Here is an 18,877-nt window from a genome sequence, read left to right as displayed (position 1 = left end):
TAGAATTAAGGCATCGGTAACATTTAGCAGATCAAAAGGATCTGTATATCTATGAGTGTCAATGTTTGTGTGTTGGAAGCTGCCTTCGAATGCTTGAGTTGGTGGCATTCTGATCCTCTGCTGGCTAAATAGACTCATACTGTACAGAAGTTACATAAGCATCTAGGGAGTGTACTCAATGATATACCGTATATGTTTCCATTTGTAAACAGACACTTAAGTATATTAAATATGACCAATGTTCGACCTGTCATTATCTTGTCTTTTATGCTTTGTTTGTTCTAACAAATAATGTATTAGTATTAGAGGCAGAGTAAGGTGGCCGAGGACACAGAGATGCAACAACACGGTTGGACTATAGTGCTGCAAGAGGTGTTTCTGAAATCCAGCACTGATTTGCTGGTGGTTATATTGTAGTATGTCCCCGAGGTGGATGCTACAGTGTATAATTGACAATTCACTAAGCCCCGCCTCAGATTTTTTGGCAACCAATTGCAGTGCTCCGTTGGATCGCAACTGTCTAACGTTGAGGTATACCTCAGAAATACTTTAAGAAATGAGATGGGAAAATCCATTCGATTCGTATTAACACCTATTGTGTACATTGCCCGTACGTTGTCAAGGGGCCGCGCGGTGCATTCTGGGCGATGTTGGGAGTCGGACAAGGAGTGAATGGGAGTCAATTGGGTGCTAGCTAATAAAACACAACATTTATACATATTTTCCAAGATGAGAGATAATAACCATATAGCTTTGTCATCGTGACATTTGGTACTTTCCAGGAAAATGGGCAGGTTTCTCGACTCATAACATTACTTTTAGAAGGGATGGCGTGGCGATTAGTTTAGCAACGGCATGCAGCTGCATGACAACGTGAACTCAACTGATCAAAAGTCTGCTGAGCGGGGCCTTTTACGATCCTCCATTCATTGGCCATTGAGATTCCCATCTCATTTCTTACAGTATTTCTTGTATATATGGAGTGGAAACAGCGTCCAAATTGGACGACCGTGGTTTTCAACATAATCTACTCACCTTTGCAATCGCCGTTTTGTGGCTGTTGCGAACTTTCTACATCGGCATTTAGCAGAATGACTATGCCTGCGCACTAAGTGGACAAACAGCAGTGTCACAGATAGATACTTCACCGAATGTATAAATGTGAAGCATCCGCTTAGCGTTTCCACTCACTACCAAATCGTGATATTGGAAGCCCAGTGGCCGGCAGTGAGAGGAGATGGAACGAGATGGATTTTGTCCGACAATACCAAATCGTGACACTGGAAGCCCAGTGGCCGGCAGTGGGAGAAGAGGGAACGAGAATGATTTTGGCTGAAATGTTCTCATCGATTAAACATTTGATCTCAATACAGTTCCCAAAACTAAAATCTGTTATGAACAGAGCGGCCAAATGTTGTAGACTTTACCCTTTGCCAAAGTTGTAAGACATCGCATTGTTTGGAAGAACGTAAAGACGAATTGAGTTATTGCACATGCGCACTTCAGAGTAGGCGTTCCCTGACGGAAATATGCAAAGGTTTGCTAGAACGCGCCAATAGGATCTGCCCAACTCCTTGCTTGTTCTGCCCACTACGATTAATTTGTTCCCATTGTAAACGACAGGTTGTGGTCTATCTTGGGTCAGTTATAAAAAATCTTTGGCGGTATCAGGTAAACAAACCATCAGGCTCTTCCCCCTGGCCAGCTGGTTCATGATGTCAGAGCATGAATGCAAAATGTTAATATCTTCACCTGTGAGTGATAGAAAAATAAATCGGCCTCAGTGACAATAATAATAATAATTCAATGGATGTTTTTTTTAAACAAAGTTGATGACTAAAGGAATTTTCAAATTTGACTTCTCATTATTTTCAATTAACTCTGAAACTCTTCCAACTACTTCTTTACCCTTTTCACATCTGCCACCAATTTGATCCAAAAACATTGGAAAAAAATACATACTTTCATAGTTAAATAAATAAGTGTACATTTCATACTGAAACTCTCATATTAAAACACCAATGGTATTCACTAAGTTGATGGTTTATATTAAGGATAATGTTTAACAGCTGTGTCAGTAATTTTTTTATTTAATCATCTTATTTCATGGTCCTCATGTGATAAGGCCACACAGAGGACCAGGCATAAATTATAGACACCTTTACAAATCTGAAGTACCCAAAAGGGCCACTAGATGTCTTGTGATAGATTACATAAAATACTTGAAAGATATCAAAATTCTGGTAGTTTACTGGTAAACTTAGTTTCCAGTAATATACCCTCACTTTGCAACCCTAATCAGAATCAACCAATTGGAAGCTCTACACAAATAACTGAAGTTCATTTTAACTTGGTGGTTTCGAGTTTGACTTGTCATGAGTGCACCATTGGTCTCTAACCAAGCTTGTGTCCAACATCCACGGACAAGCTTTCGTTTCAAACGCATGGAAGTTAATGAGGGAAGTGGAAAAAAGAGATAGATTTGATCACAAAATTAATTGTTTAAATGGCTAAATAATTTAACAGTGCACTAGGGGTACTTGCTACTGTGAGTCCTGAAATGCAGAGCCTGTTGGAGTATTTTTCGAATCCAAAATTATACTTTTGCTGTATTGTTTACTAGCTCTCATCGCCACCATTAAAACACATTGCTAACACTAGCTAGCTAGCCAGTTAATATAACTTGTTTTCTCCAAATGCATGTCAACTAGCTAAGTTATCTATAAGCCTATTATGAGTACAACTTTCATCTGCTGTCGACATCAGGATACGATCGGGAGCACTAGTTAGCTCCAAAATTGGTGTAAAGTCCTTAAGTAAAAATACTTTAAAATACTACTTAAGTCGTTTTTGGGGGGGTATCTGTACTTTACTATTTATAGTTTGACAACTTTTACTTTTACTCCATTACATTCCTAAAGAAAATAATGTACTTTTTACTGCATACATTTTCCCTGACACCCAAAAGTACTCATTACATTTCAAATGCTTATCAGGACAGGAAAATGGTCCAATTCACACACTTATCAAGAGAACATCCCATATTGCCTCTGATCTGGTGGACTCACTAAACACAAATGCTTAGTTTGTAAATTATGTCTGAGTGTTGGAGTGTGCCCCTGGTTATCCGTAAATAAATAAAAACAAGACAATTGTGCCGCCTGGTTTACTTAATAGAAAGGAATATGAAATGATTTATACTTTTACTTTTGATACTTAAGTATATTTAAGACCACATACTTTTAGACTTCTACTCAAGTAGTATTTTACTGGGTGACTTTCACTTTTACTTTAGTAATTTTCTATGAAGGTATCTTTACTTTTACTCATGTACAACAATTGGGTACACTACTCTCCAAAAGTGGTAGCTGACTGCATGCTGAGTCATGGCAGTGGCTAGCCACACTAACAGCTTAATTTGATCAGGTTTCTGTAAAGCCATTGTGATGAGTCCACCACAACGTACCCGAGAGTCTCCTAATCAGCAAGGGGTAGTCTGTTTCATTTAATTGTGTATAAAAAAATACAGTTTGAGATCATCGTGAAGGGTTTTCTCCAGTGGTTTGAATGAGGAATTTGGCTTCCTGGGAAAATCTTGACCGAGGCAGGAACAATAACTAAGAGGGCGGGGCTTAGTGAAGAGTCAATTACCTTCACACAGACCTGTATAACGAGCAGGTGAATACACCCGTTGTCTGGCTGTTAGTAGTGTTATACACACTCAGTCTGTGCTGTTCTCACAGGGGCTCTGCCAGGCAACGGTCAGTGGCGTCGCTGCCCTCCAGCCGTAACTGACATCCCTTCCTTGGCTTCACCCAGGAGTTGTGTATGACTGTCCCTCCTGGCGAGGGGTCCAACTGCAGCAGGGACACCACCCGCTTCTTTACCTTGGTCCTGAGGGCACGCCGCAGCTTCTGCCTCGTGAAGGCATAGAGCAGTGGGTGGGAGACGGTGGTGCCGTAGGCCAGGGCCAGGAACCACAGGCGCATGCTGACCAGGGTGTCGCTGGGGCCCAGGCCCAGGATCAGCACATTGGCCATGGACAGAGGAGCCCAGCAGCCCAGGAAGGTGGAGATGATGAGGAGGGACATCCTGAAGACGCGCCGCTGGCGCTCCCGCCGGTCCCGGTGACGCCTCACGGCCCGCCGCAGTGCGATGATGGCCGACACAGACGCCTGGACAGTGGGACCGGGGACAGGGGCAGCAGTGGCAGGGCCCTCTAAGCTGACAAGAGGGGCTGAGGACAGGGCTGGGGGGGAGGTGGCTGTGGAGATGGGGGGGATGCAGGGAGGCTGAGAGAGCTGCTTGCTTGTGTCTGTACACTGCTCTCCTCCCTCTATCACTCCCAGCCCTGCCTTCTGCTTCTGTCTCTTACGGCGCCCCCAACAGGGTGGGCGCCTGAAGCGCTGGCTGTTCTTAATATGGGAGCCGATGCGAATGTTTAAGGCCCGCAGGATCCGTGAGTATGTGAACAGCATGACTGCCACCGTGGTAAAGAAGATGGGCACCTGCAGCAGGAGGTGGTAGTACATGGCCAAGCCTGTGTGGTAGCCCTGGCCGCCCACACACAGCAGCGTCCGGTTACGCCACACTGGCGCCAAGGTGGTGGCGGCGGAGGAGGATGAGGTGGGGATGTGCTTCCCATTCTCCGACCCTCCGGTGAGAAACTCCACCTCCAGGAAAGGGATGAAGAAGACGGCCAGAGACGTGGCCCAGACAGCAGTCAGCAACAGCCCTGCCCTCCGCGGGGTGAGCAACCGGTTGGCGGGTCGGACGGATATGTCGTAGCGGTCCACACTGATGACCAGTACGTTAATGGCAGTAGAGATGGAGGCAAAGGTGACACAGGCCTCGTGGAAGCAGCAGAGCAGGGCCAGGTTTGGCCCTGGGGGTAGCAGCACCACCACCAGGGTCAGAGGCAGACACAGCACACACAACACCACATCCAGGACATGCAGGTTGACCGTGACCATGTTGCTGACCGAGTCGACCAGGTTGGACTGAGAGCAGTAGAGCACCAGCACCGTTATGTTGCTGCTGAAGCCCAGCACCAGCTCCAGCATAAGGAAGGCAGTCAGGGACACCTGGAAGCCCAGGGAGTAGGGCATGTACCAGGCTGTGCTGGAGGAGACACTCCCCCCTGAGACCGCCTCCAGGGCCCCGACACTCACCACCATCCCAGCCCAGTCGCTAGGGACCGGAGTCGGGATGTAGCTGTCCGTCTCCATGTTGGTGACCTCTCAGCCGTGATGTGTTCTCATGCTGCAATCTGGCTCCCTGATGGTGATGGAGAACAGTTCAGTGACAGTCCTGCAGAGAAAGGGAGACAGGGGGGATGAAGTGTCTGGCGAGGATCTGGAAATTCAATGGTTAAGTAATCAAACATAAATATCACAATCAGCAAACTGGTTATGATCTTTGGCCACTTAGCTATAACTCAGACTGCCTGCTATATTTTTTTGCGCTTTCACTATAAGTGCATAGATGTTATGTAATTTGTCAGAGTCGACTGCTCTTCAAATTAATTTCAGGACATCATATTCAATGTGAAATCATTTGAACCATGAATTCAGAGAAATGGCAGTCGGTGGTCTAGAAGCGTCTGTATAATCCACTGGAGGTGAAACTACATCATGGCACTCTGACAGAACCGGCCTCTCCTCAAGGAGATTGACTACATCATGACAATGTTTTTTTTACGCAAACTGAACCATTTTAATGTTGACCGCCATATCTTACAAATGTTCTATAAATCTGTCCTGCAGAGTGTGCTGTCATTTGGTCTGATATGTGTGTTCGGAAACATGCGAGTGCGAGACCAAGTCAAGCTTCAGCGCTTAATTAAGACGGCGGGAAGGATAATTGGTATAGATCAAGAATCAGCCACCAGCCTGAACACAAAACTCATCCTCCTAAAACGTGAAAGCATTTTACAGGACAGTACTCATACCCTTCACTCAAAATACAGTCACAGCAGCAGCCGGACAAGGGGAAAGGGAAAACAGACAGATATGGGGACTCTTTTATTCCAACAGCCATTAGGCTGTACAATAAATTGTATGTTGGTCCCTTGAGTATACAATATATTGCACTTTCACTTTAAATGTGTGGCTATAGCACTTGAATGAATTATTTTGTGTCGTTTCTGTGTTATGTTTAATGTACCGTCTTTTTAAGCACATGAACAAATGAATTTCCCCCTGGTGGGATAATAAAGTTGATCTGAATCAATGTCAGCATCAGTCATGGTGGCTTTGGTTTAGAATGCACAGAGCATTTACGGTGCTACATAAGGACATGCATCGAAACAGACAAAACATGCATGAACCTCACATGACACATGAGCATGTTTCATAATAAGATATCATTAGGTATTTGGGGTGACAATTTCCTGACATTGAAACTGTGACGTGAAACTGATAAATGAACATTTGTGTGTGTAAGAGGTGGTAGTACGAGGTCTTAATTGCTCGCTCTAAAATGGAGCCGACGCACCAATCTACTGCATAGTTTGGCATGGCCATGTTGACTCACCACTATGCTGCAAAGCTACATTCCAAAATACCCTATGTATAATACACAATCAAAAACACACGTCAGCCAAACAAAGTACTGTGCTAAACCTTGTGTGTCAGTGGAATAAAGACTTCAGAGATAAAATGTATAATCTGTTTACTAACCTGAGCTGCTCTGGGGTAATCAGATTAGTGTCTACAGGCCAGACTATAACCTACTGCTGTATTGACAACATACCAGTGGTGATGTCCTATGACACAATTCCTGAACAGTGATTACAGTCCAGCTGCTGAGGGCAATCAATTGAGTCATCAAAATCACAATGTGTGCTTTAAATCAGGAAATTGGACCAATCTGTAAATTGCGCCTATGCCCGACACCTTCTGCGCTACTTTAGAAATCACACATTTGGTTGAAGGATGGACCAAATTTCATGTGTTGTCGTAGCCATAGCAACTAGTCTGCGAGGGTCTAGAATGGTTAATGAGGGCACACAGATGCTGTAGTACTACTCAGCTACTGTGTGACACCATGTTGGTGGCAGTGAAAGTGTTAACCGACCCACAACAGCTTCCTTGTTGGGGTTTTAGAAAACAAGCAACACTTGTAGAGTTTATTCCAGAACTGGAAAATGGATGAGAACATTAAAACATTTCAAGGATGATGAGACAAATGAATGCAGAGGCAGATACATTTTCCAGTATATTCTAAAAGAGACAGAAAACATGAGGTGAGAAATGAGGTGAGAATTAAAGGGCTAGGACAAGAGAGGGAGGGAGGTGTACAGAGCACTGCAGTCCTACACTCCACTTATCTTAGAGATTTTCAGCTGGCTGGTTTCATGAGCAGACTGCCTGATCACCACTACACTACAAAACGATAAAGAGATAAGAGGAGAGGGACAGAGTCCCTGAACACACAGAGTTGGTGGTAGATATTGAATGAGACCTTCTTCAAACATTGGACCTATTGCAGGCATCTCTGATCTCTGATGTTTTTGTCTTCCTGCATCACTTTCTGATGGGAAAGGAAGGAAGGAGAAAGGAAGGGAAGTAGGGAGGGAAAATTGCAATCATGCTGCAATGGTAAACAAGGGTAAACAAGCCCAAGGGAGAGAGGATGGGGTTGTTTTTGTTCCACTCCAATCTCTCCCACCAGCCTAACCCTGTTCCTGCCTGGTCTCCTGCTCCCTCTGCTCTGTTTTCCTCAAAGGGCTTACACACACATCATCCACCTTACTCACACATCATCCACCTTACTCTCACACACACATCATCCACCTTACTCTCACATCATCCACCTTACACACACACATCATCCACCTTACTCACACACACATCATCCACCTTACTCACACACACATCATCCACCTTACTCTCACACACATATCATCCACCTTACTCTCACATCATCCACCTTACACACACACACACACACATCCACCTCACCTTACACACACACACACACATCATCCACCTTACTCACACATCATCCACCTTACTCACACACACACACATCATCCACCTTACTCACACACACACATCATCCACCTTACTCTCACACACACATCATCCACCTTACACACACACATCATCCACCTTACACACACACACATCATCCACCTTACTCACACACACACATCATCCACCTTACTCTCACACATCATCCACCTTACTCTCACACACACACATCATCCACCTTACTCTCACACACACACACATCATCCACCTTACTCTCACACACACATCATCCACCTTACTCTCACACACACATCATCCACCTTACTCTCACACACACATCATCCACCTTACTCTCACACACACATCATCCACCTTACTCTCACACACACATCATCCACCTTACTCTCACACACACATCATCCACCTTACACACACACATCATCCACCTTACACACACACATCATCCACCTTACACACACACATCATCCACCATGTGCGGAGAACTGTATGATATCTACAGGTGCGACACTTACAGTCTCTCTTGATAGGGGGAGACAACTTCATTCCTACCTGGGGACTGCACTCTCTGTGATGATGCTGTTGTGCTGGTGGATCGATGTAGAGAGGAATCCTGTTATACTCTATTAATCCTGGTCTCTATCTTGTTGCCCCCCCACACACACGTTGCGCAACAGACACTTGAATAAAACTAGGTTATGTCCCCCTAGGCTCTCCTTGTAAATAATAGGTTCAGGACCAAAAGCAATGAGGCTGGAGACACTCAAGAATGTGTTTGGATTTCTTAGGCTGCATTTAGACAGGCAGCCCAATTCAGAGGTGTTTTCAGTTGCTTGAACGTTTGCTACCTTGTACTGAACACGTTTCCCCAAAACGTTCTTGAACAGACTGAGGTACGTTTGCTCCCATTTGGTGGGTGTGGCTTGAAGCAATGAGTGACGTATTTAAAGGGCAGTGGCCACAACCCACGTTTTTCAACTGGTCGTTCAGTACAGCACAGTTCACGTTCAATTGAACGTTCCAGAAGGTAAAAACGTACTGAACGCAGCCCTGATCTTTTTTCCACTAAATTGGTCTTTTGACCAATCACATCAGATCTTTTCACAGTGAAAGAACATTCTGAATTGGGCTGCCTATCTAAACGCAGCCCAAGATACAATCCAATATGATTGTTTTGACCACGGACACAGGGTTTTTGCTAAATGGTATGCTTGGGATGACCCAACTCTGACTTCACCCCATCAGAATATGTGAGCGGAGCGGAGCTTGACCAATTTCACTGGAGCGAGATTCCCAAAGGCTGGAGCGTCGGCCTTCTCGCCTACTCCAAATCGCTCAGTTCATGAGTTCAGGGCATGCCTGGCCCAGCATGCATTTGTAGTCTACTTGTGTGCTGCTATTGCCCCTTGCTTTAGCTACTGTCATGTAGTTCGCAAAATAGTTTTTTATAAAAAACTGATTAAACACACAGGTGCTAAATCAAGGTGACTTAAAAAGATGAGGACCAAGAGCAAGAGAGGGAGTGCGGTGATGTGGATTCTGAAATGACACCTGAAAGCATGGTGTACTTACTACATGCACATGATAAAAGAAAGGAACGGGGTGGGTAGATAAGTGTGTCATTGTAGCAAAGTATTCAGAAACAAAAAAATCAGATCTCTTAATTAATTTTGTTCAATTGTCTATACAATAGGACATAATTGATATTGACCCAATAGGCCTGGCATATTCCCACGTTCAAGGAGCTTTCCGTATTGATTGGGTTATTTATTTATTTATTTTTGTGAATTTTACCCCCTTTGTCTCCCCAATTTCGTGGTATCCAATTGTTAGTAGTTACTATCTTGTCTCATCGCTACAACTCCCGTACGGGCTCGGGAGAGACGAAGGTCGAAAGCCATGCGTCCTCCGAAATACAACCCAACCAAGCCACACTGCTTCTTAACACAGTGCGCATCCAACCCGGAAACCAGCCGCACCAATGTGTCGGAGGAAACACCGTGCACCTGGCGACCTTGGTTAGCGCGCACTGCGCCCGGCCCACCACAGGAGTCGCTGGTGCGATGAGACAAGGATATCCCTACCGGCCAAACCCTCCCTAACGATGCGACAGAGCCTGGGCGCAAACCCAGAGTCTCTGGTGGCACAGCTAGCGCTGCGATGCAGTGCCCTAGACCACTGCGCCACCCGGGAGGCCCTTGATTGAGTTATTTTAGGCCTACCTACATAATATATATAAACTGCATCTCTGCCCAGCCTGGCAAGAGTGGCTAAAAGGGTGCTTAGCATCCCCAGTGGCTCTGCAAGTGAGGAGAGGATATTCTCCGGACTCGGGAGAGGCGAAGGTCAAGAGCCATGCATCCTCCGAAACATGACCCTGCCAAGCCGCACTGCTTCTTGACAGACTGCTCGCTTAATCCGGAAGCCAGCGGCACCAATGTGTCGGAGGAAACACCATCCAGCTGGTGACTGAAGTCAGCTTGCAGGCGCCCGGCCCGCCACAAGGAGTCGCTAGAGCACGATGGGACAAGGAAATCCCGGCCCTAACCCAGACACTGGACCAATTGTGTGCCGCCTCATGGGTCTCCCGGTCACTGTCGACTGTGACACAGCCTGGGATCGAACCCGGGGCTGTAGTGACACCTCAAGCACTGCAATGCACTGCCTTAGAACGCTGCGCCACTCCAGAGGCTGGCTATAATGATTTAATACAAAGAAATGTTGATTCATTCCTGAGTGCGTTATGTCCCTACCAGCCTATTGTGTTGCACTCACAAATGCTTCAATGTATGTCTTTGTAGGCTATAGCCTTGAAATAATTGAAATAATATAGCTTAAATAATTCATTTATTTTTTAGGCTCCCTGTCTGCCTCCTGACCTATTTAGAGTGTTTATATGCAGTTTAATATAACATGTAGCCTATTTGAAATTATGAGCGCTTCTTACATTCACCTTTTCATGTTTATTCAAATACTTTTCATTCAAATCCACATGGTTTGGTTTAAATACTTCAAAAACATTTTTAGGTCCAGGTAATCACAAAAATAGATGGTTAAATTGTGATTTTAATGAATGGAGCGAAGGACGTTTTTTTTCTTCCTGTGAGTGCAGAGCGGTTTTTAGCAGAGTGGTTGGAAAGGACATAGAGAGCTGGAGCGATGCGCTCCATGATCGGGTTTCCAACTGCTCAACTCCGCTCACATGCTCTGCACCCCATTGAAGTTGAAATTTAAAACGGTTATGGTAAAGGTTAAGGTTAGGTAAGGGTTATGGTTACGGATAAAAGGAGAAGCTCATTTTTTGTTAGCTTTACCCCAACTAGCGATAGTTTTTTTCATGCTCGTTCCGCAGTGGGGTAAGCTTCTCAAAACCAAGTGAAAATCGCAAAAAAAACGGTCTGGATGGACTCTCATAACATGGTAAAAGAAAAGGTTAGGGTTTTGGGTAGAGTCGTCCCAAGTATCCGGAGAAAGGGCCACGGTACATGCTATCCGGAATCCTTGGGACGTCCCAACTCTGACGTTACCCCATTGAAGTTGAAATTTAAAATGGTTAAGGTAAAGGTTAAGGTTAGAGTAAAGCTTACGGTTAGGGTAGGGTAGGGATATCCCAAGGATCCCAGATAGCGCTAACCCAGGGTCACATGGCCTTACAGCCGCATGTCTGATCACAAAACACAGCGAAGCCTCACCTCCTGCCTGTGGAAGACCTTGGTTACCATAGTGTCAAAGTGTTTTTCCCATCACAAGGGGGAGAGCTCAGGTCTGGCAGAGCAGAAGCGTGTTAACATAGTTCCCCTTGTTAGTTCAGTATCTAGACAATCAGTGATGAAAGCACTGCAGTGAGAACAACAAGGGCTCTACCAGTTAATTTTCAACTCAGCACCAGTCCAGCTATGAGCCGTCCATCCTGATCACTCAACAGTTAATCATCAGCATGCTCTGCAGAGTCTGCGCCCTCTGGATAGTGTGAAACCCAGGTGCAGCAGCTCTAAAGCGAACTCTAATTAAGTCTTCTGCTGCTTGCTAGAGGAGGCCCACAGGGGAGCTCTGGGGCTCCAGGTAATTGTGTTTTCCACTTCCGACCAGCAGAAAGAGTAATGACTTCAATCCACAAAGAACAATTGAATTCATATGTAGCATCAGAGGAAGAGGTGAAGCGAGAGGGTCCACTCCCGTCAAAATCTGTCCACGTGGGAATACAGTCATTCTACTTAATAAGCAGACCGCCTGACTTCCCGCCTTTGGGACAATGACTCCCATTGTTAGGGGGAGACAAGACCACCTCGTCATTATATACAGTATCTCTGGTACCATTCACATTTCCAGGTATGGCAGGATATAATCAACACCCAACAGGACAACTGTTGAGTCACCAGCCTGGAAACAATAACTACTCAATACACTCTGCAGAGTTTATAATGAAGACTGGCGTACTACTTACTGAGAGTTTAAGGGAGAGAGGGGGGATGGAAACGAAAGTGTATGATATGGCCAGGGATGGAACATTCCCGACCTAAGGGACAGAGGGAGATGGTGTTTGAATCATAAGGGCTGCGGTAGTCATGAAAGTGGGGTCAGTTTGGAGGAGAAAGCGGATTCTGCTCCATTGCTGTTTGGTGGAATGTATGTGTCCTTTACATATCTTTGTTAACATGTACATACAACAGCTTTATATACTGTAGACCCATTTACACGATTGCAATGCTGTGAGCACATTATCTTGACACCCATGTAAAATTATTTGATATCCATTGAATTTGCAGCATAATAGAAACTGTCTTCACAGAGTACACTTGAGAGAGTGGCACTAAAAGCCCTCACAACAAACACTGCAGATGATCAGGTAAAGTGCAAGCAGCTCAGTCTTGGAACCGTGTCTGGGCCAAGTAATGTACCCCTGTCATTGCAGTAGGAAGTATGAACAGTCATGCATAATTTTCTGCTTATTCTACTGTTCCCCCTACAGCACCTCAGCCTGGTCCTCTCCCACATCTATCTGCTGCCAGGTGGCAGATCCATTATCCTGATGTGACGCTGGCCTTTAGTGAGTTAAAGAGAAGGCTGGGCCAGCTCCCTGAGACAGACATGGAGAGAGAAAGGAGGAAGGACACACAAGAGAATAGATATTTCCTATAGGGTTCTTAGTGATATACTTTATTCTCTTATCATGCCAAAAACCAGTCTCTAAATATTGATATAAACAATCTCATTCATCATACTATTGTACTACTATTGTACTACTATTATACTAGAGGTCGACCAATTATACCGATTATTGGAGGACCAAAATAAAGCCAATACCGATTAAATCGGACGATTTTTATATACTGTACATATCTGTAATAATTGCAATTACAACAGTACTGAATGAACAATGAACACTTATATTTTAAGTTAATATAATACATAAATAAAATCAATTTTGTCTCAAATAAATAATGAAACATGTTACATTTGGTTTAAATAATGCAAAAACAAAGTGTTGGAGAAGAAAGTAAAAGTGCAATATGTGCCATGTAAGAAAGCAAACGTTTAAGTTCCTTGCTCAGAACATGAGAACATATGAAAGCTGGTGGTTCCTTTTAACATGAGTCTTCAATATTCCCAGATAAGACGTTTTAGGTTGTAGTTATTATAGGACTATTTCTCTCTATACCATTTGTATTTCATATACCTTTGACTATTGGATGTTCTAATAGGTACTTTAGTATTGCCAGCCTAATCTCGGGAGTTGATAGGCTTGAAGTCATAAACAGCGCAATGCTTGAAGCATTGCGAAGAGCTGCTGGCAAACGCAGGAAAGTGCTGTTTGAATGAATGCTTACGAGCCTGCTGCTGCCTACCACCGCTCAGTCAGACTGCGCTATCAAATCATAGACTTAATTATAATATCACACAGAAATACGAGCCTTGGTCAAATCCGGAAACTAGCATTTAGAAAACAAAACGTTTATTCTTTCAGTGAAATATGGAACCGTTCCGTATTTTATCTAACGGGTGGCATCCATAAGTCTAAATATTGCTGTTACATTGCACAACTTTCAATGTTGTCATAATTATGCAAAATTCTGGCAAATTAGTTCGCAACGAGCCAGGCGGCCCAAACTGTTGCATATACCCCGACTCTGCGTGCAATGAACGCAAGAGAAGTGACAATTTGCCTAGTTTAATATTGCCTGCTAACATGAATTTCTTTTAACTAAATATGCAGGTTTAAAAAAATATACCTCTGTGTATTGATTTTAAGAAAGGCATTGATGTTTATGGTTAGGTACATTCGTGCAACGATTGTGCTTTTTTCGCAAATGCGCTTTTGTTAAATCATCCACCGTTTGGCGAAGTTGGCTGTCTTTGTTAGGAAGAAATGGTCTTCACACAGTTCGCAACGAGCCAGGCGGCCCGAACTCCTGCATATACCCTGACTCTGTTGCACAGAACGCAAGAGAAGTGACACAATTTCCCTAGTTAAAGAAATTCATGTTAGCAGGCAATATTAACTAAATATGCAGGTTTAAAAATATATACTTGTGTATTGATTTTAAGAAAGGCGTTGATGTTTATGGTTAGGTACACATTGGTGCAACGACAGCACTTTTTTCACAAATGCGCTTGTTAAAATCACCCGTTTGGCGAAGTAGGCTGTGATTCAATGATGAATTAACAGGCACCGCATCGATTATATGCAACGCAGGACAAGCTAGATAAACTAGTAATATCATCAACCAAGTGTAGTTAACTAGTGATTATGTTAAGATTGATTGTTTTTTATAAGTTTAATGCTAGCTACCTTGGCTCCTTGCTGCACTCGCATAACAGGTAGTCAGCGTGCCACGCAGTCTCCTCGTGGAGTGCAATGTAATCGGCCATAATCGGCGTCCAAAAATACCGATTACAGATTGTTATGAAAACTTGAAATTGCCCTAATTAAATCGGCCATTCTGATTAATCGGTCGACCTCTATATTATACTACTGTATATTTTCACACATACATTTGTGCCTTGCTGCACAAGTGGGTTAAGACAGAGTTAAATATGAATTGCAGTGAAGCATAATTATCATATTCCTTTGAGACTGCCTGATCTAACAGGTTGTTAAAATTAAAAACATGAGTGGAGGGAGGGAAACAGAGAGAGTGCATTGTGATGGTGTTAATTTACACCTGCACTGCTTTATGTATAGTACAATATCTCTAATGTTCCACTTAATCATAGTAATAACACTGCATCTTTCGTGTGGTTTATTGTTTTGTTTTTCTGCAAACACTGTCAACGTTCTCTTTGCCACAATCCACAGAGTTTGAATGTACTGAATACATGAATAATAGAGGAGGAGATAGAATGTGAAAACAAATGGAAGGAGAGACGATGGTCTGGGTTGGAAGAGCAGCACTAACAACCGCTGGCCCTGTCCCTCCATCCATCCATCCATCCATCCCACATGTCAATTGCTTTCTCAATCATGTGTCATAAACAAACCAACCAATTACAATGTCACAGTAAAACACAGGACAACCCTCTATCTACTGTATCACTCACTCCAAGACAATAGGCTTACTAACAACGCAGCGAAACACAAAAAGACTGCTTTATGATCAAATACAATGACAACTTTCCAATGTGAAGCCTCACAACATGACGAGGCGAATAACAACACAACTGAATGGTTCTTTACTGCATGCAGTCCAGCCTCACAGAACTAAGTATGGACAGCATGGGTTCAGAACAGCATGGGTTCAGAACAGCATGGGTTCAGAACAGCATGGGTTCAGAACAGCATGGGTTCAGATGGTGGGAGTGACTAGCTGGCTAAATCTTAATGTGTGAGCACCCCACTTAGAAAGCAGATCCCTATTTGAGTTCTCACGCTGTATTCATCACCACATCCTGATTTGGGTGGGTTAGATATCACGTTTACGAAAGCAAAACACAGGCCCCATCTTCAGCACAGTTCTTTGGGAATGCAATACAAACACAGTATCAGTACCACACACACACAGTAAGCAGCCCAGCAGGGCAACAGCTAAGGGTAAGTGGTCTTGTTGGTAAACGTGGAGAGGGAAATAGCTTTATCCCCAGTAGTGTTCCATTGGGGGAGATGTCAGAGAGAGATTGTTTGTTTCCAGAATGTATACATGCAGTTAATGTACACAGTGTGTTATATAAAGTGACATATAGCTCCTTGCACTTGTTTCAGCTTTCTTGGTCCCTACCAGTGCTTCCTTTTGGTACAAAATATTTCCATCCTGCAAACAGAAGGATGTGGCTGAATATACAATATATAGTGAGCCTAATTATAAAGAGCATATTCTCAACTCATTATTCCCACGACTTGAAATGAGAATGATCTGTCCAACCCAGTGCTCTGACCTTCATCAATAGCATAACACAACAGAGCCAGTCGAGGGCCACAGGCCTGTTCAACTGTGATTGGATTACTGACCATGTGTCTAGAATTTTAACAGTCACTCATTCTGTGTTACGGACTCATCCTTTCTTTTCATGCAGAAATCCAATTACCCTTTCTTTCCAGGTCCTAAATATTTTTGCTAATTTCTTGACTGTGCTAAAGAGCAGTGAGAGATGCAGCTATTCTGGTTGAGAGTGTGGTTGCATGAAATATGAAGAGAACACGGGGAGAGTGAGATGCAAGAGGATGAAAGCAGGAAAAGGGGAAAATGGTGGACTGGTGGTGTGACAGAGATGTGGAAGATAAGGCTTTCTGTATGTCTAATTTAATATAGCTAGCTCCAAACAATCCATTACAAGTTGCTGGATTTACAGGCCTTCAGGGGGCCTTATGTGAGTGCTATTTAAGGACGGAGTAGGTGAGTAGAATTATATTGAAATAATAGATTTTTGATATGTGCTTTATCTTTATCAGATTCCTTTAGTTAGGTTAATATTGTGAAGCTCCTTTATTTTGCGGGATAACTGGCCAAACAGCATGTTGGTCAGATGGACTGTTTGACCTTGAGAGGCAGAGACACAACTGTGGGGCTTTATATTGTCCTATTACATTACATTACAGAAATTTGGACCTGAAATAGCCAGACAGAAAACTTGGGCAAGAAAGAGACAGAGAAAGAAGAGAGCGGGAGAAAGAAGAGAGCGGGAGAAAGGAGAGAGAAAGAAGAGAGAGAAAGAAGAGCGAGGGATAAAGGAGAGAGAGAGAAAGAAGAGCGAGGGATAAAGGAGAGAGAGAGAAAGAAGAGGGGATAAAGGAGAGAGAAAGAAAGAAGAGAGGGATAAAGGAGAGAGAAAGAAAGAAGAGAGGGATAAAGGAGAGAGAAATAAGAGAGAGGGATAAAGGAGAGAGAAAGAAGAGAGAGGGATAAAGGAGAGAAGGGAGAGAGAAAGAAGAGAGAGAGAAAGAGGAAATGCGGAGGAGGAAGAGCCTTTTGATAGTGTGTGCATGCACATGTGTCCTTGTGTGTGTAACTTTTGTGTGTAAATGTGTGTGTGTGTGTGTGTTTGACTGTGACTGTGTTTTGAGGGGAGGGGAAGGGCAGAGGATCAGGGATGCAGGACACAAAGCCGCTTTGCTAAAAGTATGAGATTACTTATCTACAGAAGGAGGCAATTAAAAGACAATCCAATTCTCCTCCTGGCTGCAGGGAGACATAGAGAAGAGTGACTTCATAATGAATGTGTCTCTATGTCTGTCAAAAGGTTGCCCTCTCTTCCTCAAGTATTTCACAGGAGCACACACACACACACACACGGCAGGAGGTAGAGGAGAGTTCCAAATAATTACATCGAGATCATACCCCTCTCTAATTACCTCCTTCCTCCCGCATTTCCCTGTCTCCATCTCCACCACTCCCCCCATAGACACTATCTCCATTTCTCCTTTCTCAATTTTGATTTCATCCGCTGAAGCGGTCTGCTTTTAGTAGCACTTTTCACTCCATGTCAATAGTATGACTCTCTCTCTCTCTCTCTCTGTACCTTTATTCATCATGTAGTTACTTACATTTGTAAGTAACTATTTATTCTTTATTCTTTATTATTTATTCTGCCAGTTTGAATTAATCTGATGTTAATTAATGAAGACAACTTTCTGGCTAACCTTCTTTCCTCTCTCTTGGCTAATGGCTAACACCACAAACAGACAGACAGACACACACAGTATGTAGAGAGATGTTTTCCTAGTCAGATCTCTGAAGACTGCAGTGGAGGTGTTCCCAGAGGAGTGTGGGAGAAACACAGTCTCAAAGCATGTATAGTGTCAAGCAGTTTCTCCCACAATAATGCCTGGGGGGTTGAAAAAAGCCAATATGCATAAAAGTCCATCAATACTATTTTCATACAGATTTGTCACCAAAAACCCCAAAAGCAAAACGAACACAGTTTCTTGCCAGTTAAAATGATCTAAAAATAACGAATCAATATTCATTTTTTTAATGAAAAACAAACGTTTACCTATTTGATAAAATGCACACACTAGGACTCAGTACAGTAAGGGACACCGTGCTATTACACAATAGGCTAATACACGCAAATATATAAAAAAATGTAGCTAATAAATGTGCAACAATGAATTTGTATTTTTTTTATTACAATGTTATCATAGGGCATAGGGCAGTAAATTGTAAAGTAAAATGTGTTATTGGACTACAAGTAGCCTGCCCTATAGGCTGTTAAACTGAAATGTTTGTTACACTTACACATGTAGACCGCATACTTTGTACACTTTATTAAATTCATGCACGGTGTGTTTGCATTTTAGATACCATATGAAGTTAAAATAGGGAAACAGGACTTACCTCGTGCCAGTCCCGGAGATTCCCAGCTACATTCTTCTGCAGGTCCGTTTGTCGCGCTCGGGCTTCTGTTTCTTTGACAAATAATCAGAATATTGCAATGTATTTCATATCATG

General features: G+C 43.4%; 1 protein-coding gene across 1 annotated transcript; it reads right to left on the bottom strand.

Moving 5' to 3' along the window:
* Positions 1–3,609: 3,609 nt before the first annotated feature.
* Positions 3,610–18,870, bottom strand: LOC139535613 (G-protein coupled receptor 22-like). Its single transcript, XM_071335200.1, has 2 exons — positions 18,764–18,870; positions 3,610–5,310 (listed from the first exon to the last, which is right to left on the bottom strand). Exon 2 carries the CDS (start codon positions 5,226–5,228, stop codon positions 3,738–3,740), a length of 1,491 nt encoding a protein of 496 aa, XP_071191301.1. The 5' UTR covers positions 5,229–5,310; positions 18,764–18,870; the 3' UTR covers positions 3,610–3,737.
* Between the last annotated feature and the right edge of the window lie 7 nt (positions 18,871–18,877).

The sequence above is a fragment of the Salvelinus alpinus genome, chromosome 12, assembly GCF_045679555.1.
Source record: "Salvelinus alpinus chromosome 12, SLU_Salpinus.1, whole genome shotgun sequence".
Taxonomy (NCBI): Eukaryota; Metazoa; Chordata; class Actinopteri; order Salmoniformes; family Salmonidae; genus Salvelinus; species Salvelinus alpinus.
The sequence above is the reverse complement of the archived record's forward strand: the minus strand, read 5'-3'. Positions and strand labels throughout refer to the sequence as shown.

Excerpts from the sequence above, each read along its gene's own strand:
- LOC139535613 (XM_071335200.1), bottom strand. The coding sequence starts at position 5,228 with ATGGAGACGGACAGCTACATCCCGACTCCGGTCCCTAGCGACTGGGCT.